The 24,121-nt window shown below is 48.9% G+C and overlaps 1 protein-coding gene across 1 annotated transcript; it reads left to right on the top strand.

Annotated features, from left to right (window-relative positions):
- Nucleotides 1-11,668: 11,668 nt before the first annotated feature.
- LOC117198207 (probable glutamate--tRNA ligase, mitochondrial) lies at nucleotides 11,669-24,121 on the top strand. Its single transcript, XM_049704546.1, is given in 5 exon segments — nucleotides 11,669-11,779; nucleotides 14,635-14,705; nucleotides 15,642-15,832; nucleotides 22,531-23,028; nucleotides 23,031-24,121. Coding segments are annotated over 5 exon segments (1,962 nt in total).

The raw sequence follows: 24,121 nt of genomic DNA, 5'->3' as shown, positions 1-24,121 counted from the left end.
AGCAAGCAGTGAGGATGGATGGCTCAGGATGCTGGCACCCAGGAAAAGTACTGGTACCCAGCTGGCACTGGCAGTGATTCATCACAAGGAAACCAGTTATGCCTGCCTGCTACCAACCTCCCAGGGACACGAATATCTGAGGCCTCGCTGCTGCATATTAGAGTCGGAGGAACACTAGACAAGAATCAGAACTCTGGGACTCAAGTCCTGCCTCTGCTACTAACTAGCTCTGTGACCCTGAGCAAGTCGCTTACCCCCTTAGGGACTTTATTTGTTGCAACAGGAAAGTTTCAGGTCTGCAAGATGAATGGTTTCTAGGGTAAATCTCATGTTGTGTTCTTACCACAAAAAGCAAAAAAGAAAGGACACAAGGACGCTTTGGAGGCATTAGGTACGTCTAGTACCTTGACTGTGGTGATGGTATCACAGGGAGTTGCGTACTCCAAACTCATCAAATTGTACATATTAGATATAAGCAGTTCTTTGTATATCAATTATACCTCAATAAAGCTGTTTTTTAGATTTTAAAAAAGGAGAGGAGATCGGGGCGGGGCAGCCTCAATGGATGCCCCCTAGTTTTCTTATTCTGGGATCCATCCACTCCCTCATTTTTTCCTTGATTTAACAAATATTTATTGAGTCCCTGCTATATGCCAGGAGTTAGCTGCCCAAGATCCTGTTTACTATCTCCATGCTCGTGCTGAATTTACAGAGTCCCTCCTTACCCTCTTCTAGACATCTCCTTTCCAGACAGGAGAGGCCCAATTTAGGGCTAACCTCTTGCACAGAGAAACTTCTCAAAATTCACGGTTGTTCCCCGGAGAAGATTTGTAGCACATGGAATTGATGGAGAATCCATTTCTCTGTTTTAAAATCTGTACAAATAGGCCTTCAAGAAAGTCTCAGCATGAAGGGGAATACCCAGGGACCCAGACCTCCTTCCCCAGTGACCACTAGCTATTAAGGGGAAAAGTAGGGTATCTCTGGCACTAGGAGGTATCCTGGGAGGCCCAGCTGAGTCATTCTGAGAGTAGGGATAGGAGAGGAGAGAGAGTTAGTCTTTGAAAGCGATATACCTGGTACCGTTCAGATGGGGAACAGGCTACCTAGGGCCATGTAGCAGCACAATCCCTAGCTGCCCCAAAGAACTGGGATCAAGCAAGGCTCGACCGCAGAGAGCTGATGAGAAATGACACAAGCCGTAGGGAAGAGCTGGTCATTCTTGGTGCAGGAACGCCACCTAGTATCCAGAAGGGGCATTGACAACATTGAAGAATGTGGAGCGAGTGGGAAGCAAACAACCTCAGGAATCCCGCAAGGTTCTGCTTGCTAGCTTTCCTCGATTCTAGCCAAATTCTCCCTCCAAAGCATGGATACTTGCAAGTAACGCAGTACAGCTGATCGTGAGGCGGGTGTGTGGATTTCCAGGAGTTCTGGGCAGAGGTCTGAGTCTGAAGCCTGAAGAAGTGGGACCAACAACACAGACATCAAGCATCAGCCAGACCTATGCCCTAGAAATATTACCATTTCTCAGGGTGTATAGGTGTGCACGCATGGGTGGGTGCACACACCCACATACACACACGTGCATTCCATTTCCCTTCATAATCTATTAAATTTTTATTATATATGTCTTTTGGGAAATTGATTTATACTTATTTCTGAAAGTTTGGAAAATAGAGAAAAGTAAAGCTTCTGGCCATGAAGGAGTAACAGAATCTGGAATTAGTCATCCACCATAAACAACCAGAAGCAACAAATTTTAGACCTCAGACCAGAGGCAGCACGTGGCTCTGATATTACAGGCAAGGAAATACATGGAGTAGGGAGGAGGGACCCAAGTAGAGCAAAGGAGGTTCCATGAGTTGACGAGCTGGAGGTCAGAGTTGAGGGGGCTGAGGCAGCTGGAACACGTGCGCAGAGCACCAGAGGTGAGGGAACTGCTGGGAGGAAGAGGTCCAGCAACCTGAGAACGGTTTTCCTTGAGTCTTTACCGAGTACCAGACTGAGCAAAGAACAACTTGGAAGTTTTCAGCAGAACTATTTCCACAGCTCACACAGGACTGGCAGATGTTCAAGTTCTGGCCAAAAAGAGTGGAGGATCCCCAGTGATCATATAGACCACTGGGTGGAGATTTCAGAGAGATGACACCTTGTAATAGATCTGAGATATCCCCAGCGTAAAGGTTTTATTCTTAAATTCTTCGAGAATTTTTCTTACCATTTCCTTTAATTATAGAGCCTTGTGTATAAATGGTGTGTGTCCAAAGACACTACAGGGAACCATTTAACCAAATGTTTTACAATTGCATCGCGATGCTCACCATCTTCCGTGCCTGCAGTCGTGTGGTCCTCAATGCCCTCGATCTTACATCCTCTGCTCAGCCAACTGTACATCTTAGCTCTGTTCCTTGGACACCCCACTTCCGGTGCTACATTCTGCATTAATCAGAATTCTTATGGGAAAGCACTGGAAGCCGGCTGTTCTTAAATACAGCAAAAAAAGTCGTTTAGCAAAAGGATGTTTGGTAAATCATTAAGTCACTGGGGGCATTGAAGAACTAGACTCAAGCTATGAGGCCAGAAACAATGAATCCAATCATACCACAGAGCTTCTGGGGGTGACCCTACTGCTGTCACCACTAAGCACTAGGGTCACAGACTGCTGGCAGTGGATACTGATCCTGATGCAACGACCACCATCAGAGGAGAATTCTCTGCTGCTGCAATTCTTTAGGTCCCTAATGCCAGGTTCAAAGACTCAAAAGGGGGCCTCTGATTGGCTGAGCCTAGGTCACGTGCCACAGCACAGCTGCAATACTGGGATATGTGGCATTTTCGTCTTCTCTAACGGGACGTGGGCTCTGCCTCTTACACCAAGAGTCACGAGGCAAGGAATTCTCCAAGCATGACAAGAGGTTCAGATGCTAGGTAATACTCGAAGATGAGAAAATATACACTTGGCAACTGTAACTTCAGCCACCATCTGGCACATAGTAGGCAGTTAATGAATATTTGTTGGTGGAGTGATTGAAAAGCATAGAGGACTGAAATTGACTAACATTAGTCTACAGAAGGTGATCAGGTGAATGAAAGGGGACCTGAATAGTAACCTCCCCGGGACAGGACACAAAATAGGAATCAGGTCAGTAATCCAGGCATGGCAGTGTGTGGAGGTAGAGAGCTCACGGCTGGGCAAAGTGGAAGATCTAGGGTACCGGTATAGGGACAAAATGGACCATTTGCGAACAACAGAGTGGTGGGGATTAGGGAGGGGGTTCACTGTTCTAGGATGAAGCCCTGAGAGGCATAATCCCTTGGGTATATAGGAATTAGAAATTCGGGGAGTATTGACCCAAGTCACGCAGGCTGGTTCTTGACCCTTGCACCTTTGAACAAGAGTCAGAATTAGTGCTACATGGAATTGAGGGTATCATGTCATATGTGCGGCCAGCTCACCGGTCCCTGGGGCCCTGTGGTTACATCTGAGGATCTTTCAAGGACTCCAGCCATAAGTACCTGAGGCAGGTTAGGGCATTAGCTCTGTGCCTGAGGGCAGCTTCTTTCCCCCTGCCACGGAGTGGTGATGTCAACCACTCAGGAAGAGTAGCTCAGCTCCCTTAGGGCAAGTTAGTGATTAGAACCAACAGAGCGTGGAAATGAGGGCTGAAAATTAGATAGACATTGTTGGTTCACCTGAGACCTCCCAGTCTGAGACAGCTATCCTGTGAGGTTGCCTGGTCTGGACAGAGGCCACCCAGGCCTTCCACCTCCAAGCTTTCAAACATGAATTTTCTGGCTTTTCAGCAAGTGGAACTGCTAAAGGCAATTCAGAAGTTCAGAAACCAGGGGTCCAAAAGCCAGGCTAAAGAACAAATCAGGATGCCATTCAGATGTAAAACAGATCAAGAAATTGAAAGGGACGGTTTGTATTCTAATCCTGGGAGACAACTCGGGTATTGCCTGAAACCAACAACTTGACTGGGCAACGGCATACTCAGCCTCCAGAACTGTGAGATATAAATTTCTGTTGTTTAAGTCACTCAGTCAATGGTATTCTGTTATAGCAGCTCAAATGGACTAAAACAACGGGGACACAAATGAACTTATTTACAAAACAGAAACAGACTCACACACTTCGAAAACAAACTTATGGCTAACAAAAGGGAAAGGTGGGGGGGATCAATTGGGAGATTGGGATTGACATATTCACACTACTATATATAAAACAGATAACTAATAAGGACCTACTGTATAGCACAGGGAACTCTACTCAGTACTCTGTGATGAACTATATGTGAAAAGAATCTGAAAAAGAATGGATGTATGTATAACTGAATCATTTGCTGTATACCTGAAACTAGCACAATATAGTAAATCAGCTATACTCCAATATAAAATAAAAATTAAATTTAAAAAATATAGAACCTAACCCATAGTGCTACTGTCAGGATTAAATAAGCTAATGTACGGTATGTAAAGTGCCTGGCAGAGAGCAGATGATCAATGAATGGTAGCTGTTATTGTCACTCTTATTACATTAGCTATGAAATTTTAACAGAGTTATTGCATAATAGTGTCTCTTTCACCATACAGACAAATACAGTCAATAAGTATGTCCAGCCCTGGGCTCAGCCAATATATCAGTTGGAGTCCAACCAGGAGAGAAACAGAAAGCATACCTTCATTGAAATAAGAAAGATTTACTATAAAAATTTGTTAACTATCTCTAGAGAATTCACTACTAAGAGGGAATAAAAGAGGGCTTTAAAGAATATCCTAGGATGAACATTGCTCAGCCATAAAAAAGAATGAAATAATGCCTTTTGCAGCAACATGGATGGACCTAGAGATTATCATACTGAGTCAGAGAAAGACAAAGGTCATATGATATCACTTATATGGGGAACCTAAAAAATGATACAAATGAACTTATTTATGAAACAGAAACAGACTCACAGACATAGAAAACAAACTTATGGTTACCAAAGGGGAAAGGTGGGGAGGGATAAGTTAGAAGTTCGGGATTAACAGATACACACTACTATATATAAAATAGATAACCAACAAGGACCTACTGTATAGCACAGGGAACTCTACTCAATATATTATATATATTTCCTATAACGGAAAAGAATCGAAAAAGAATATATATGTATAACTGAATCACTTTGCTGTACACTTGAAACTAACACATTGTAAATCAACTACGATAAAATTTTAAATAAATAAATAAGGCTAACTTACATCTCTTACTTAAAAAAAAATATCGTAGGACTAAGGGAGAGTACCCAAGGAAGGAACAAACTTGGAAGGGGGCAGGGACTTTCCTAAGGCTGGGAGTCAGACCTCGTTGAAGAGGGTGTGGTTTCAGCCCACTAAATGGTGAAGTTCACTGGGCTTGAAGCTTCCTGCTGGGATGCCAGCAGTCTGAGGCTGACATGCAGGAAACCATCTCCTGGATGTCCAATGAATTCTCTGGGAAGCCGCCCAGGAGGAGGTGGTGACCATGCCGGAAAGCCAGCTAGGGCACCTTCAGAACCTGCCAGGAAACTGCCCTTTGGCCGGCGCTGCTGAATTCTCCTGGAAACTGGGTGAGGCTCCCACAAAACTCACAGGGAATCCACACAGGGGAGAGGGCAGGTGCTGCAGGACTTGTCTCTGGGAAGGTAGAGGGAATGAGGGGAGGAAGGGTTGCTCCTGAAACTCACCAGCTGAGTGCCCTGGGAGCAGGAAGAAGCAAAGTGCACCAGAACCAGGAAAAGAAGCCCTTTCGTCCTCCACGGACCCTCCAATGCCCTGTACTGGAAAAGCTTAAGATTGTGCAGGCTGACAAGGGGGAAATATTCCAGGATCACACGCAAGCGAAGAGGGTTGGATTTGGGTCTGAGAGGCAATACAGTGATAATTGGCACAGCTAGGGAGGAAGTAGAATGTGATGGCTGAGAGCGAGGGCTCTGGAGCTCCACAACCTGGGTTGAAATTCCAACTCTGCCACTTACTATCTGTGTGGTCCAGCCTTTCTGTGCATCAGTTCCCTCATTCTTTTCTTTTTTTTAAATTTTTATTGGAGTATAGGTGCTTTACAATGTTGTGTTAGTTTCTAATTTACAGCAAAGTGAATCAGCTATGCGTATACATATATCCCCTCTTTTTTGGATTTCCTTCCCATTTAGGTCACCACAGAGCACTGAGTAGAGTTCCCTGTGCTATACAGTTCTCATTAGTTATCTATTTTATACATAATATCAATAGTGTATATATGTCAATCCCAATCTCCAAATTCATCCCACCGCAACCGTGCTTTTCCCCTTAGTATCCACAGGTTTGTTCTCTATGTCTGTGTCTCTATTTCTGCTTTGTAAATAAGATCGTTTATTCCAATTTTTTCAGATTTCACATATGTGTTAATATACGACATTTGTTTTTCTCTTTCTGACTTACTTCACTCTATATGATAGTCTCTAGGTCCATCCACATCTCTACAAATGACCCAATTTCGTTCCTTTTTATGGCTAATATTCCATTGCATATGTGTACCACATCTTCTTTATCCATTCATCTGTCCTTGGACATTTCGGTTGTTTCCATGTCCTGGCTATTGTAAATAGTTGTGCAATGAACATTGGGGTGCATGTGTCTTTTGGGGTTTTTTTAAACATCTTTATTGGAGTATAATTGCTTTACAATGGTGTGTTAGTTTCTGCTGTATAACAAAGTGAATCAGCTATACCTATACATACATCCCCATATCTCCTCTCTCTTGCGTCTCCCTCCCACCTTCCCTATCCCACCCCTCTAGGTGGACACAAAGCACTGAGCTGATCTCCCTGTGCTATGCAGCTGCTTCCCACTAGCTATCTGTTTTACATTTGGTAGTGTGTATATGTCCATGCCACTCTCTCACTTTGTCCCAGCTTACCCTTCCCTCTCCCTGTGTCCTCAAGTCCATTCTCTATGTCTGCGTCTTTATTCCTGTCCTGTCCCTAGGTTCTTCAGAACCATTTTTTTTTTTAGATTCCGTATATATGTGTTAGCATACAGTGTTTGTTTTTCTCTTTCTGACTTACTTCACTCTGTATGACAGTCTCTAGGTCCACCCACCTCACTACAAATAACTCAATTTCATTTCTTTTTATGGTTGAGTAATATTCCATTGTATATATGTGCCACATCTTCTTTATCCATTCATCTGTCATTGGACACTTAGGTTGTTTTCGTGTCCTGGCTGTTGTAAATAGTTCTGCAGTGAACATTGGGGTGCATGTGTCTTCTTGAGTTATGGTTTTCTCTGGGTATATATATGCCCAGTAGTGGGATGTCTGAGTCACATGGTAGTTCTATAGAGGGTGTAGAGGAAAGGGAACGCTCCTGCACTGTTGGTGGGAATGTAAGTTGATACAGCCCCTATGGAGAACAGTATGGAGCTTCCTTACAAAACTACAAATAGAACTACCATATGACCCAGCAATGCCTCATTCTTTAAAGCAGGGGTGATTGCAGTATGTACCTCATGGGGTTGTTGTCAAGATGAAATGAAGTAGCATACGCTAATCTGTGTCAATCTATATTCACCCCTGTGCCCGGCGCCTGGCACATAGTAAGTGCTCTGTTCAAGGCAGCCATCAGTGTCATGACTGGTGCTATATGCTAACTGACTGAGGGGAAGATGAAGGCCCCCACCATCCTGTTTCATCAAGACTGCCAGCCTGAGGAGCATTTCCAGGACACACAGGGTCAGTGGGAGCGAGGAGACTGTAGGCTGATGTCTCCGATCAGGCCCCTTTCCCAGGAGTCCTGGCAAGGGGAGTTCCACGTGCTTTTGCATAAAGAACACTGACCCTGATATACTGGTGGAGGGCTTGATGAGCCCCTGCCATACCTCGGGGGTCTTTTATGTAGCAAGACAAAACTATTCACTGGTTATTTTTTACTGAAGTGTAGTTTCATTGGTTATGTAGAAGTTCTCCTTGCCCTCTGAGAAGAGTGGCTACAGCACCTGGAGTAGCCATTGCGTGGAAAGGCTGGGAGAGAAAGCTGAATGTTAATAAAAGAGAGAACGCTCTAGGACGTGTGATATGAAGTCCTCTGTCATCTCCCCTGTGAGATCTTTGGTAAAGCCAACCTTGTTCACCGATGCTTTTTTTTTTCCTGTTAAGATTTTTTTTTAACGTAAAGGCCAAAGTCATTATCAAGATTGTTCACTGATGCTTTTGATGTGTGTAGCTTCTTTCCAGAGAATGTGAAAAGGAGCTGGGTGATGTGCGGGGCAAGTGCTTGGGTTGCAAGGGTCTAGGTCTGGGGCTCTGAGAGGGAGCGCCTATGCTAAGGAGGCACACAGTTGTGTGATCCCAGCCATGGAGTCATGGTGTCATAGCCGTTCTTCTGCCTTCGTGTCTACAAATGCTTTCTGGTGGGTGAGTGGTGTGTTTCTCTGAAACACAGGTAGAAGTATTGTGAAGATAGCTGAATCGTGAACTCCCTTCGGAAATGGTTAAGGGCCCTGGGGAAACAGGGCAAGTCTTGACAGTCAGCACCGGTTTCCTGATGTGCAGAACCCCATACACAATGGGCAGTGGAGAGGCACCCTTCTATGGCACCCTGGTACCCACAGCAGTAGGTACTTGTATTAGTTTTCTATGGCTGCTCTAAGAAGTTACCATAAATCTAGTGGCTTAAAGCAACACATTTATTCGCTTACAGTTCTAGAGGTCAGAAGTCTAAACTGGGTCAACAGGGCTGTGTTCCTTCTGAAGGCTCTAAGGGAGAATCCATTTCCTTTCCTTTTCTACTTTTTAGAGGCTGCCTGCACTCCTTGGCTCAAGGCCCCTTCCTGCATCTTCAAAGCCGACAGCGCACCGTCTTCAAATCTCTCCATCTTGTTCCCTCTCTCTCTCTCTTTCTCTTTCTCTGACTCTGCTTCCATCATCACATGTCCTTCTCTGACTCTGACCTTTCTGCCTGGTAATTACCTTAGGCCCACCTGGATAACCTAGGACATTCTCCCCATCTCTAGATACTTAATCACACCTGCAAAGTCTCTTTCGCCATGTAAGTTACCATATACTCCCAGGTCTTGGGGATTAGGACACGGACATCTTAGGAGGGCATTATTCCGCCAAATACAGTACAGGCAAACCTCGTAGATATTGCAGGTTCCGTTCCAACCACCACAAAAGACGATACCACAATAAACTGAGTCACGCGAATTTTCCGGTTTCCCAGTGCATATACAAGTCATGTCTACACTATACTGTAGTTTATTAAGTGTGCAATAGCATTATGTCTAGAAAAACAATTGTACATAACTCTATTTAGAATACCTTATTGCTAAGAAAAATCCATCCTCTGACCATGCAGGGTTGCCACAAACCTTCCATTTGTAAAGAACGCAATATGCCTGCAAAGTGCAATAAAGCAAGAGGCATGCCTGCACTTGTCCTCAGTTTCTCCTGTTGGCATTTGTTTGGTTGGTTCCGAGGGCATCTGGGTCTGGAACTTGGAGCTTTCTGGGGAACCATCACTGGGGGCTGGACTCCAACCCAAATAGTTCTACGGAGATAATGGCAGCAGGACTGGAAGTCTCCATCTTATAGATGAGGCCCAAGGCAGTTGAGCAACTTGCTCTGGTTAATGAGAGGCACAGCAAGGACTTAAATACATATACACCGCTGCCCCACCCAGCACTGCTGGCCAGATGGTCCAGGTGGGTCCTAGTGGCAGAGACACAGCCCTGTGCGCTGGGTGGCCCTGGATGAAATGAGTGGCACCATGGCAGTAGCAGGCTAACCTGGTGACACATGCATTCTGCTGGCGTGAAGTTCCCCAGTGCCTCTGTTGCTGGCAGGAGCCAGGTGACCCCTCTGTGCACGTGCGAGCAGTCACTAGAGGTACCCCTCTCTGTGCACAGATCCCCTCTGGGTCCTCCAGGGCTAGAGGTGTTCAGGGTATAGAAGTAGGCTCTAGAGGCCCTCCTGGCATGAGCCCTGTAGTGGATTGACTGGTGACCCCCAAAAGATGTGTCCACCTGGAGCCTGTGACCTTATTTAGAAAAAGGGTCTTTGTAGATGTAATTAAGGATCTCAAGGAAGGGCGGGCCCTGCACCCAATAACAAGTTTCTTCATAAGAGGAGAGGAGAGGAGGGGAGAAGGTGATATGAAGATAGAGGCAGAGGTCAGAGTGACGCATCTATAAGTGAAGGAACGCCGAGGATGGCCGGCAAACCACCAGAAGCCAGGAGAGAGGAACAGATGCCCTCAGAGCCTCCAGAAGGAGCCAACTGTGCCCATACCTTGATTGCAGCCTTCCCGCTTCAGAACTGGGAGAGAAGAAGTGACTATTGTTTTAAGTCTCCCAGTTTGTGGTACTTTCTTACAGCAGCCTCAGGAAGCAAGCTCAAAGGCTGAGTCATTGCGTGCAGGCCCATAGGCGTTAGCAGAGTTTCTGTGGCCTAATGATTCCTTCCGCCTGTCCCTACTGGGGTCTGGGGCAGACCATGCCCCTGCTCCTTTCTTAGGGTGGCAGCAGGAATAGAGGAGCCACCCAGCTACGGGAGGAGCCACGTCTGAGTCCCCCAGCGAGCATCAGCTGAGCTCATAGAGCAACACCCCTGGCCTGGGCTGCCGCAGGTGACTGCAGGTGTGGCCTGTCGATTGCCGCAGAAGCGGGGCTGGGGTCAGCAGCTGACCGGGCACGTGCCCACAGTCCTGCACAGCCCCCAGAAGGGGGGGCTGTCAGTTCTGCCAGAGGCATGTGGCACGCTGACCGTCAGGGGGCATCGCTGCACCAGCAGACGTTGAGGCTTCTGTCTGTCCGTCCCTGGGTAGCACCAGGGATGCCAGGACCAGATGAGTGAAGTCCAGGCTGGCTAGGGAGACCTGGCAGTGGGGTCCCTTGGCTTGAGCTGACCATAAGGACCCCTCCTGTGCAGAGAAAGGGTTCCAGCTCAGCCCGAGGGAAACAGCCTGAACCAGGCCACGAAGGGGGGAGGGCGTGGGGAGCTGGCAGAATGAAGGTGAGCAGGGGTGAAGTGAGGACTTCCGTGTCAGAGGTGAAGTGAACTTGCCAGTGGGAAGGCTTGGCCCAGAGGAAGCCGGGCAGCGTTAGCCAGGGCTCCTCCTGGCTGCCCGTGGCCCTGGCCTGAGTGCTGGGAGCAGGCCAAGTTGCCACTGCAGTTCCCCTTTCCCACCCCGACCAGCCCAAGGGCACGTCGCCTCTGGAAATGGAAAGGGGCTGTCTGTCCGCTTACCCTGGCCGCTGTTCCAGGAGCTAAGGAATGCTGCCCTCCACCCTGACCGAACTCACCAGAAGGTCGTGGAAAACAGCTCTGCAGAGCCACACCGGAGGCTACGCAGTCCTAGAGGATCGGAGAGCGTGACCTGTACCCTGAGCCGGCTTCTATGGAAGCTGAGCCTGGCTGGAGCTAGTGACACTGCTGGCACCAGGTGACAGAGGCCCTTCTCTTCTCCATGCTCAGAGGCAGCAGCAGTGATACAACCCCCAAAGCGCATCTTCTTTCAGGGAGGTGGGCAGTTTGTCCAGAGATTTCAGCTTCCACAGGTAATCCCGTGAATAACCAAAATCACCACCCAGATCTCTGTCGCCGAAGCTGTCGTTTCAAGGGACAGCAGTAGCCTCTATAGCCCATGAATCCTAGAGTCTGAGAACATGGGGGCCATTCAGCCATGGTGGCATACGTTGGAAGCAATGCAGCAGGGCAAACCCCAGTGCCGGGCCAAGATGCCAGCCACCCTAGGGCAGCCGCTGAAGGGGCAAAGTGTAAGAGGTGGTCTTATACTATTTTCCAAAAGAGCCGATAGTAAGTCCCGGCTGGGAAGAGGGCCCTTTATATTGTTGCCACCATAGCAGGCCGCCCAGGGCCATTTGATACTGAGAACATGGTGCCGGGGGTGTCTGGGGGCACTGATGTCCCCCAAGATGCCACTGCTACAGATAGGAGAACTCGGTCCAAAAGCCGATCTGGGGAACCCCAAGGACTCCACGACCCAGTCCCCCCAGTCCCTAGAACAGCAACACCACTGACATCATCACAGGCATGCCCCCCTTTCCCAGGTCACAGCGCCATCTTGAATAGACAGATGTCCTTGTCATGATCACATGCTTTACCCTGGGCACTGGGCCTCTATCAGTTCCAGCCGCCACCCTTCCTTCCAACAGAAAAATGTTCTGTCTGTAGGGGAAGCCTCCCACTTGACCTCCAATCCCAGCCCTTGAATCATAGCCCCACTCTGGAAAGTTCTCTTCACAGGCCTTCACATTCACATGCAGGCGTCCAACACTTGTCACCCCTTGGTCCCTGGCCAGACCAAAGACATACAGTCAGATAGACCTTACAGAAAATCAGTTCTCTCCTAACCAGTCGGTAAATGTATCACAAATCCAGCCCCGGGCTCAGCTAGGGAGGTGACAGTGTGGTGGCTAAGAGCGTGGCTCTGGAGCCAGACTGCCTGGGTTCAAATCTGGACTATTAGCTGTGTGATGCTGCGCAAAGTACTTAACCTCTCTGTGCTTCACTCTCCTCTTCGCTAAAAGAGGGATGATAACAGTACCCATCTGAGGGTCATTGCAAGGAGTGTGTGTGTGTGCACAGTGGAATCCCAGAACTCTACCACCACCACGTCCAGCCCCACCCCCATATCTCCTGGGTGACAAAACTCCCCTGTCCGGCTATCTCACCGCGCGAATTGATCCTCGGCTCCTTCAGCCACAGCAGCGTCCCACAGCAGCCAGGGCTTTGCTGAAGCCTGAGTGCCCCTCTCTAGTAGGCAACCTACGCCTGGAGAAGTTGCAGTACCCTCCCCAAGGAAGACCCCCGAGAATACTCTCCAAGCCTCAAAGCAAGGCAGGGCATGCACCCATTGGTGCCAGGTGCCTAGGGGAGCTGAGGACCTCAGGAGCAAGCACCCACGCAGACCCCCCCCCTTCTACAGCTCAGCCCCACCGCCTTGTGTCCTCCTAACTACCCAAGAACAGGGACCAGAGAACACTCTGGGGAAAGTGGTAAGCTCGTAGCAGCTACTCCTCTGCCCACTCTATACAGGCCGTTACCCGGAGCAATAGGACAGGATGAACCGGAGGCGAGCTGTAGAAAGCTGCCTCCCAGACCGAAAAGGCAGAGATGGGTGTTGTTCATTCATTCATTCATTCACCATTCATTCATTCAACAGTATCTATTACGCTCGGCATTTTCTAGTTACCTAGGATACAGCGGTGACCAAAAGAGACGGAATCTCTGCCTTCATTGAACTCATCGCTAGTTGGGAGAGACGGGCAATGAAATAAATAAAATATATAGTATGTCAGATGGCAGGAAGTGCTATGGAGAAAAAAAAAAGCAGGGAAGGGGAGGGTCAGGAAGTTGTCATTTTAATAGGATCGTAGGGAAAGGCCCATAAAGGAGCTGCAAGAGGGAACTCTGGGATTGTCTGCAGGAAGAGTGTTCAAAGCAAAGGGAGCAGACAGTGAGAGGGTCCTGCTGAGGACCAGCAAGGAGGCCAGGTAGCTGGAACAGAGTGAACATGAGGGAAAGGGGTAGGAGACGTGGTCAGAAAACTAACAGGAAGCCAGATTACACAGGGCTTTGTAGGGCTTTGGGCTTTTACTTGGAGTGTGACGGGGAGACATGGGGGAGTTTCTGAGCGCAGTAGGGATGTGATCTGGGTTATGTTCTAACAGGACTGTTCTACCTACCATGGTGAGAACAGACCAAAGGGAATGTTTTCCTTAACGCATGTCTTGGTCCGTTCGCCCTATCATGATACTATAGGCTGGGATTTTGTATTCAACAGACATTTGTTTCTTACAGTTCTGGAGTACGGAAGTCCAGGATCAAGGTGCTGGCAGGTTTGATGTCTGGGCAGCCACTTGCGTCCAAGGGGAGATGTTGAGTTGGCAGTAAGATATGAGATTCTGGACCAGGTTGGAGGTAACATTCAGGAGTCAATGGTGTATGAATTGTATTTAAAGTCATGAGACTGGGTGAGGACATCGTCAGGAGTGGGGATAGAAAAGAGAAGTTCAAGTTATGAGCTCTGGGTCACTGTAACATTACGACCTGGAGAAGATGAGAAGAAGCTGCCGCTAATAAGAGAAAAAGCAGCAGAGTGTGATGTTCTAGAACCAGCCTACTGGGGCATCTCCCCTACCCCAACCTCCCCACAGCCAAACACACACACACACACCTAGAGGTCTGGGCTCCTCCTATGAACTCAGAAACAGAAGAACAAGCCAGCCATGGTTCCTCACTCAGAGGTCTGGGGCCCAGCCCACGGGCCCCCTCTACATACAGGGCCACCAGCACTAGCCAGTACCCACTGCCGAGGTCTGAGTTCCCCCCTCGTGGGCCCCTCTTCCACGCTCAGAGACACCGGCACCAGCCATCTGCACCACATCCTCAGAAGTCCTGATCCAGGTTTACAGGGCCCCTCTTATAAGTTTCCAAGCGGCTGTGCTCTCCTCTGTTCCCTTAGCCCAGGGGTGGGAGCTGCTTCCCGCAGTCGCTCCCATGATGCCTATATGTTCTCTTTATACCCTTTCAGTTACCCAGTTAACAACTTTTCCCTAAATCACAATTCTCTGTTCAAATATCTGGCATGTTTTTGTCTCCTGAATAGATCCTGGCGGATACGAGATCATTTGGTCAGAAGTTCAAGGTAAGGAGAAACAACGGTGTTGGAAGAATCAGGTATGTGGATATTAGAATCAGCAAGGATTACTGGAGGAATGGTGTTAGAGAGAGTGACGGTGAGCCAGGAACTACAGTTTCCAAGGAGTGAAGGAGAATGACCCAGAAGTCTGTAGATGGCTCTGCCACAAAGAGCAGTCGCAGGTGGTATAGTTGATGGCAGGAGATTCAGAACCGACATCAAGATCAAGAACCATGGGAGATGGAGTCAGTCTGCGGATGTCCTTTGCCTCTAGACTAAAGGCCAGCGGGAGTCCTGGGAACTGGGTGGTGCTTTGAATCGTGTCTCACCGCTACCCTGAGGGGTCATCTGGGTGAGAGCTGTGCCTGGTCGGCGGACCGCAGAAGGTCTGAGGAGGGATGCAAGTGTGCCATTCCTTTTAAACTTTTTTTTTTTTTTTTGCGGTACGTGGGCCTCTCACTGTTGTAGCCTCTCCCGTTGCGGAGCACAGGCTCCGGACACGCAGGCTCAGCAGCCATGGCTCGCGGGCCCAGCGGCTCCGCGACATGTGGGATCCTCCCGGACTGGGGCACGAACCCGTGTCCCCCGCATCGGTAGGCGGACCCCCAACCACTGTGCCACCAGGGAAGCCCCAAAGTGTGCCATTCCTTATCCCTGGCTTCAAGCAGGAAGAAGCTTGTAAACAGCAGAGACATGGGACCATGGCCTTCTATGGCTCTGTGTCCACTCCCAGCCTGGGCCACGGAAAGGGTAGCGAGGAGGGCAGATGCACCACCTCCCTTACTCCTCGCCAACTGCCCCGTGATGTGGTGAGACATCCCAGGAACTGCTGGGCCTCCTTGTCTGGCCCAGGGGGGGCTTCCACCCCAGGATAAGGACCCTCACTTATCATCATGGCATCATGGACATTCCTGGAACAGGTGGATTCGGAAAGTCCTCCCCTGGCCTTAAAACCTATACTTGCACCCGAGCAGGCAGGGGCCAGGTGGCAACCTCAGGAAGTTCCAGAGTCTATGGAGCTCTCCATCTGGAAAATGGATCTCAGACCCTTCAGTGGCCCGGGAACGGGAAGCTACTGCCTACCTGCATGCCCTGGCAATGGGGAAGGCCATCAAAAGCCCCCACGACTCTTTGTCTGCGAGAGGCTTCCTGGCCACAGAAAAGAGTATCCCTCAGCATGAGCAGGCAGCCTGAGTACTCCTGAGTGGGGAATTCCCGGGCTCAGGAAGAGAAGGGGCCATTGTTCTTCATCACCTTTCAACCTGGAATTTACCAGCACTACAAACAGCTCCATCCAAAGCCCCTTTTTGGTCCATCCTCTCCACAGCTGCCATGGTGAGCTTTGCAAACAGAAATCAAATCATACCACTGCCCTGATTAAGACCTCTCTGTGGCAGCCAGCCAGGCTCATATCAGGAGGCTCTGAAGCTGGCTACAGCTGAGGACTGCCCTTAGCTCCCAGAGACCTCTCTGTTGTTTTTGGCTTGCGTTTTTTTTTTTTTTTTTTTTGACATATAACATTGTGTAAGTTTAAGATCTACACTGTGTTGGCTTGACACATGGTCCTTCAGTGAGTCGACGGCAGAGCTGGAGTTAAGCTCTGGTCCCCTATCTCCCAGCACCCTCCTCTGCCCACAGAACCAGGCTGCTTACAGAAAAAAGAAAACTAACTCCTGCTCCCCCTGGGTTATCCTAAGGCAGCCTCATCTACAAGCCCACAGAGACTTTCCGTTTCCTCCCATTCACCTTGTGGAGTCAAATAGTCCTGGGTTTGAAATCAGACTTGGCCACTTCCTTGCTGTATGTCTTTAAACAGCCATTTAACCTCACTCCACCTCAGCTTCCTCATGTATAAAATGGAGCAAATGGTACCCTCATCATAGGGCTATTTTGAGAATTAATGAGCGAATGTATATAAAAAAGTTAGCACTTCCCTGGTGGTCCAGTGAGTAGGATGCCGTGCTCCCGGTGCAGGGGGCCCGGGTTCAATCCCTGGTCGGGGAACTAGATCCCGCATGCATGCCATGACTAAGAGTCTGCATGCCACAACTAGGAGTCCATATGCCACAACTAAGAAGTCTGCATGCCTCAACTAGGAAGTCAGCATGCCACAACTAAAAAGAAGATCCCGCATGCCACAACGAAGATCCCATGTGCTGCAACTAAGACCCAGTGCAGCCAAAATAAGTAAATTTTAAAACAAAAGAAGTTAGCACCATGTTGGCAGATCTTAAACAATAAAAGCTTGCCATCATCATCATCACCATCATCCCCATCACTACAAACATTACCATGACTGCTATTGGCACGGAGCTTCTGGTTTCTCTAGCCACCGCAGCTCTCATGGTCTACCCTCTCGCCAATCCCCTCCATGCTCTTGACCCATTGGCCCCTACTGCTCTCACCCTGCCAAACCTCAACCCTGGATTGAACCCACCTCCTGCCTGTTCATCCCACAGCCTGAAGGTTAGGGACACCCGAGGTTGAGGATTTTCTGCCTCAGCTGGGCCCTCGCCACCACCTGGATCACAGCAATCTTTCTCCTTGTACCTAGCACAGTTTTTTAAATGCCCCATGGAAAGTTTTCTGAACTTCCACCGTCTGTGTAAGCGCCCATTTCACCTCCCTCCTCACTCTGAGCAGATAAAAAAATGTCTTAATACCCCCCAAAAAATTAAGGCCTAAATGGGAGAAGTCCCATCATGCCTTGAGCCTTGCTCTCCTCTACATCCCTTCATATGGCTTCCCTGGTGGCAGCAGTGGTTAAGAATCCGCCTGCCAATGCAGGGGACACGGGTTTGAGCCCTGGTCCGGGAAGATCCCACATGCCACAGAGCAACTAAGTCCATGCACCACAGGTCCTCCCCTCTCCATCCCAGGTTGGCCCTTCCCCTGGGCTCTGGATCCCATGACCTCCAGCCTCCCAGCACATAACTGACCCACTCTCCCCTTTTCTTCCCTTGTCTTTCCACCCTTTCCCTCTTCTCTGGGAGGCAGTGTCATAAGCTGGATAACAGCACAAGCCCTGGAGTTAGCTGCATGGGATCAGAACCAGCTCTGCCCCTTATTAGCTCAGTAACCTAAGGTAGGTCCAAGCCTGTGTTCCCTCAGCTGTAAACTTGGGCTAATAATAGCATCTACCAAGCTCACAGGATTGTAGTGAGGATCAAATGAGATAATGCATGAATGGCTTTTAAAGTACAGTCTGCCCAATCATTAGTCATGGTTCCTGGTCTCTTCACACCAGCCAAGGCAACCTTGTTGCTTATATCCTTACCAAAGTATCCTTTCCTTGACTCCACATGCCTCCAGCTACCACCCTTGGCTCTGCTCCTTTTTATAGCAAAACTCCTCCAAAGACAAGCCTGTGCTCCTTTTCCCCACTTCTGCTCCTTCCCTTCTTTCCCCAAATCTCTCCAATCTGGCTGACAAACCCATGGCTCCACCAAAACTAGTCTTGTCGAGGCCTTCAATGAGGTCCACCTTGCCAAACCCAAGGGCCACTCTCGTCTTCATCTTCCTTCGCACAGCTGATGACTCTCTTCTTCTGGAAACACTCTTCCCTTAGCTTCCATGACCCCTACGTGTTCCTGATATGCCTCCTACCTCTCTGGCTACTCCTTCTTCCTCTCCTCTGCGGGCTTTCCTTTCTCTGTGGGTCCCTCAAATGTGAGTGTTTCTTAGGACCCCAGCCCTCTCCTCTCATCATTTGATATTTTCCCCATTGGCAATTTCATGAACAAATAGGTTCAAATCATGGGCAGAGCTCAAGAAGTAGTGCCTAGCTTCCAATCTGAGAAGAATGGTGAGGTTATAAATGGGCCTATCACGGGGTTACACGTTTAGAAGCTGGTGGATTGGTAACAAGTTGGGGAGTGGAGTCCTGAGGTCCTGAGCAATGTGAAGGTATGACATGCCTGTTCCCCTCAAGGTGCTAGCTGCACGGTAGGCCGACTGGCTCAGTGACCTGAGCAGTACCGGACACTCCCTCTTGCACCAGAGCCTTCTACCCAGGAAGCCTTTGTCTCCTCCTTGGTTTATGGAAGCTGCTCATAAGAACATGGTGTACAGGCTGGTTCTAAGCAAGTGGGGTCACAAGGAGCAACACAGCAGTGGAACACTGAGTCCAGGCAGAAAAGTGGAGTAAGCTAGAGGCAGAGGGCGACCGCTCTCATTTGAAATGAGCTCAGAAACTCATTCTTGAGTCTCCAGCAAGGTCAATAGAGGCAGCTGGGCAGAGGGATGAGACCAATTTGCCCAGTCTCCCATTTGGATGTCTCGTCTTCTAGGAAGAGCCTGGGATTGGGGACCCTGAGATGATGGCTGACACCACAGAAGGTGTCCTGGAAGACCTGGTGTTCCTTTAGATGTGGGGTGGTGTCTTAGGTGTTTCTGAGTACAGTTAGTAAAGCCAGCCTTCCTGTAATGGGGTGATTGCTTGTGGACAACTGTAGGCTGATTGCCCAGATTCAGTGGTTGGAAAGCGTGTGGTGCAATCCCTTGGCCCATGCCACGCAAAATCCCTAAGGTGTTCTCCAAGGACTCTGCCCTTCTGCTCCACTTGGCATCTGTCTGTGGTGGCAGTGGGCAGGGACGTGGCGATGGGAGGAGACAGAGTGTTGCCCTTAGAAAGACTTAGGGATTACCTTCCAAAACTGGGCCGGGAACTGAGGCCCTGAGTCTAACTCAGTGGCCTGGGAGATAGCGGACTCCTACTTTGAGTGTGGCTTTTTTTTTTTTCTGGGGAAGGGACCAGCTGGTAACCACAGGTGAACCAAGCGGTCTCCCACCGACAATGTATGAGCGTGCCCGCTGCTCCAGATACCCATCAAAATTGTATTGTAGACCTTCCTCATTTGATTCATTCTGCTGGATATGTGGGGGTATCACATAGATGTTTTGATCTGCATTTTACGATGATCAGTCAAGATGAGCCCATTTCATATGCGTATGGACCTTTTGATGTCTTCTTCATGAAGCGTCTCTGAGTCTTTTACTCAGTTTTCTATTAGGTCGTCTTTCTCATTATTTGTAGACCTTCATTATACATTTCTTAACATGACTCCTTTGTCATTTCCATGTATTTCAAGTATCCCCCACTCTGTGGCATGCATTTTCACTTGTGTTTTCTCTTTATGATGTATTTTAATTACAGAAATTATTGATTTTAATGTAGTCCATTTTATTGATTTTTTCCATTGTAGTTAGTGTCTCTTGTGTCTAGTTAAGAAATCTTTACCTAAAGTCCTGCAGATATTATCTTATTTTATCTCCTATAAGATGTATTGATTTATCTTTCACATTTGGTTATTAATACATCTGGAATCAGTTTTTGCATATGGCGTGAGGTGGGATCCAAATACGTATTTTCCCATGTGGATATCCAGATGGCCATTTTCCAAAAAGGCCATCCTTTCGCCAATGAACTTCAGTATTATCTTTGACAGAAATCAAGTGACATGTGTTGGGTCAGTTTCTAGACTCTCTATTCCATTGCTCAGTTGTTTTTTTTTTGTTTGTTTTCTTTTGTTTTTTCATATCCCTGTGCCAATAACACATCAACGTAATTACTATGGCTTTACAAGGTTGTTTTTTTTTTTTTTTTTTGCGGTACGCGGGCCTCTCACTGCTGTGGCCTCTCCCGTTGCGGAGCACAGGCTCTGGACGCGCAGGCTCAGCGGCCATGGCTCACGGGGCCAGCCGCTCCGTGGCACGCGGGATCCTCCCGGACCAGGGCACGAACCCGTGTCCCCTGCATCGGCAGGCGGACTCCCAACCACTGCGCCACCAGGGAAGCCCCTTCAAGTCTTGATATATGGTGATGTAAGTGCCCTTTGCTTTGTTCTTCTTCAGGATTATCTTAACTATTTTCAGCCCTTTGTATTTCCATCTAAATTTGATAATCAGATTGTCAATGCACAAACACACACACACACACAGCATACTGTGATTTTTTATTGCAATCACATTGTGTCTATAGATCAATTTGGGGAGAATTAACTTCTTAACAATACTGATCCTTCCAATCCATGAACATGATATATATCTCCATTTCTCTAGATTGTCTTTAATTCATCAGCAACGTTCTGTCATATTCAGTGTAGAAATCTTGTGCATCTATTTTTATATTAAATCCTGCATAATTAATGGATTTTTTGTTGCTACTGTAAATGGTATCATTTTGTGTGTGTGTGTGTGTGGTACGCGGGCCTCACACTGTTGTGGCCTCTCCCGTTGCAGAGCACAGGCTCCGGACGCACAGGCTCAGCGGCCATGGGTCACGGACCCAGCTGCTCCGCGGCATTTGGGATCCTCCCGGACCGGGGCACGAACCCGTGTCCCCTGCATCGGCAGGCGGACTCTCAACCACTGCGCCACCAGGGAAGCCCTGTAAATGGTATCATTAAAATTTTTTTCTGTTTGTTTGTTGCTAGTATATAAAATAACATTGCTCATTAATTCTAATAGTTTATCAGTAGATTTTAAAAATTATGCCTGCTCCAGGTTTTAAATTAAAATATTACTAGAGACACTGCATTGGTCCATGAATCTCTGCTCCCTACCATATTCCATTCTGCTCTGTGCAGATCATAGCATTTATGAGAAGTCCTTTTGGGGTGTAACCTGAGGCTCATGAGACATGCCCCTGGGTTTCTTATGGCAGGAGCCTGAGATTTTAACCAAATGAAATTTAGAAATAAATAAAACCTTTAGTAAGTGTGCATTACTTGTCAAGTATTGCTCTAAGGGACTACTGTTCTTAGTCCTTTGCAGGTGTTAACTCATTTAAGTTCCTTAACAGTCCTATGAATTAGGTACTGTCATAATCTCATTGAACAGATGGGGGGAAACTGAGAGAAGACAAAAAATTTTCCCAAGGTCAGCCAACATGTTAGTGGCTAAGCGTTTCACCATTACACTATTTGGCCACTCCTAGTCTATAAAGTCTTCAGCCTGGCTGTCTCAACGTGAGGCTCTCCACCTCCTCGTCCCGAGCCCTGGCTTTCCCCCCAAGTCATCACTCCATCTGCAGCTGACTAGTGTCCCTCACCTCAGGCTACTTCTGGAGATTAAGGATTCGGGACATCAGGGCAAGCTTCATAGAGGTGAGCTGGTCTTTAAAGGCTGAGGAGGACTGAGCCTGTAAAGATGAAGTGAGGAACAGTGTCAAAGACATGGAGAAGAAACAGAGAGAAATACAGAGTACGGGTTCTCGATCTAGGACTGGTCTTGGTGGGACCCAGAGTTTTCATATCAGTTATTGTCATTACCAATATTACTTTTGCTCTTAGTGCTTTCATCAGAACCATCATATGTACCACCATTAATACTAGAGTCATTTGAAAATGCCTCATCTTTGTATTGTTCAGTCACTGCGAAGGTCACATTTCTTCCGTGGTATCATTACAACCTACAATGACTAACGGAAATATTTGAGTGTATCTGTGTCGCAGACCTATGGAAATACAACTTGTTACAGCCTCCCTCCACCCATTGTGATTAGGTCTGGCCTCACAACTTCCCATACATTAGCAATATCATAAGAGAATACTTGAGGGCGTATCAATGTGTTCTCAGAAAATGTTTCTAGTTTCTTTGCTTGGGATCAAGGACCTTCAAGAGAATGACTGGGGATAGGGCTCGGGTGGTCAGAGGACAGGAACAATCAAGAACTACTGCCTTAAGAGTCAGTACGATGGCATCAAAAGCACAAGCAACAAAAGAAAAAAGAAATAAGTTGGACTTTATCAAAATGACAACTTTTTGTGCATCAAAGGACACTACCAAGAAAGTGAAAAGACAGCCCTCAGACTGGGAAAAAAGAATTGCAAATCATATATGTGATAGGGGTCTAGTATCTAGAATATATAAACAACTCTTGGTCCCCGGAGGCCCCCAGTGGCCTTGGGCCACCCCCTGGGACGGGGTGCGAGGCCAGCCTGGGCACTGATCCCAGGGCTGCTGTGCGAGTGTGGTTCGCCCCCAGCCCCACAAGCTTCTTGCACCTGGGCGGCCTCCACACTGCCTTGTACAACTACGTCTTTGCCAAGAAGCACCTGAGGCTGGAGGGCATGGATCAGACCTGCCTTGTGCTTGGGGAAGCAGAGAATATTGAGGACGTGCTGGAGTGGGCAGGCGTCCCCCCTGACAAGAGCCCCCGCCGGGGAGGTCCTGCAGGGCCCTACCTGGAATCTCAGTGACTTGCGCTCTACACGCATGCTACCGAAGCTCTGCTGAAGAGGGAGGCCCTGAGGAACCATCAGACTCGCCAGTATGGCAATCGGTGCCGGAGCCTGAGCCAGGCGCAGGTGGCCCAGAAGCTGGCCAAAGACCCCAAGCATGCCACCCACTTACGCCCGGAGGGGAGACACCAGCCTTCCAGGACTTGGTGTATGGCTGGCATCCGCACAAGGTGGCCAGCATGGAGGGGGACCCGGTCATCCTGAAGAGTGATGGCTTCCCCACGTACCACCTGGCCTGCGTGGTGATCGACCACCACACGGGCATCAGCCACTTGCTGCGGGGCTCCGAGTGGCTGGTCTCCACCTCTAAGCACCTGCTCCTCTACCAGGCCCTGGGCTGGCAGCCCCCGCGCTTTGCCCACCTGCCCCTCCTTCTCAACAGGGATGGCAGCACGCTGTCCAAGAGACAAGGGGACATTCGCTGCCGGCGGCTTCCTGCCGATGCCCTGCTTGACATCATCACCGACTGCGGATCAGGGTTTGCAGAGAACCAGATGGGGAGGACCTTGCCAGAGCTGATCACACAGTTTAACCTGACCCGGATCACCTGCCACTCAGCCCTGCTGGACCCAGAAAAGCTCCCAGAATTCAACAGGCTGCACCTCCGCCAGCTGGTGAGCGATGAGACCCAGAGACGCCAGCTGGTGGGGAAGCTGCAGGCCCTCGCGGAAGAGGCTTTTGGGAGCCAGCTGCAAGACAGTCGTGTGCTGGACGCAGCCTACATGGAGAGGATCATCCTGCTGGGACAGGGGCACATTTACCGCCTGCAGGATTCGGTCTCCCCAGCGCACTCCTACCCGTGGACTCGCCCTGCTGTGGGTCGAGCGCAGCTGGGTGTCATCTCAGAGAGGGTGGACGTCATTGCCAAGCATGTGCCGGGGCCTTTAGAAGGATCCGGTGGGAACTTAACTCAGGACATGCTGAACGGAGAACTGGAGAAGCTGCCAGAAAGTCTGGAAGGCACCAAACACAGTAACGCGATGAAGCTCCAAAGGAAGTGCGGGAACGAATACAGAAGGTGCTTTCCAGGTGGAGAGAAGGTGTGCAGGACAGCGGAGGTGGCCGTGGGAACCGTAGTTGCGGGACCTGCCCTCAGACAGGGGGAACAGGGGGCCTGGACCCCGTCGGAAGCTCGTGGAAGGAACCAAGAGTGGGCGCAGAGCCTCCGGGTGCACAGGTGCATTTATGGTGCCACGCCAGGCATGTCCTAA

Source organism: Orcinus orca, chromosome X (assembly GCF_937001465.1).
Source record: "Orcinus orca chromosome X, mOrcOrc1.1, whole genome shotgun sequence".
Classification (NCBI taxonomy): Eukaryota; Metazoa; Chordata; class Mammalia; order Artiodactyla; family Delphinidae; genus Orcinus; species Orcinus orca.
Note: the sequence above shows the minus strand (reverse complement) of the source record. Positions and strands in the feature narration are given on the sequence as shown.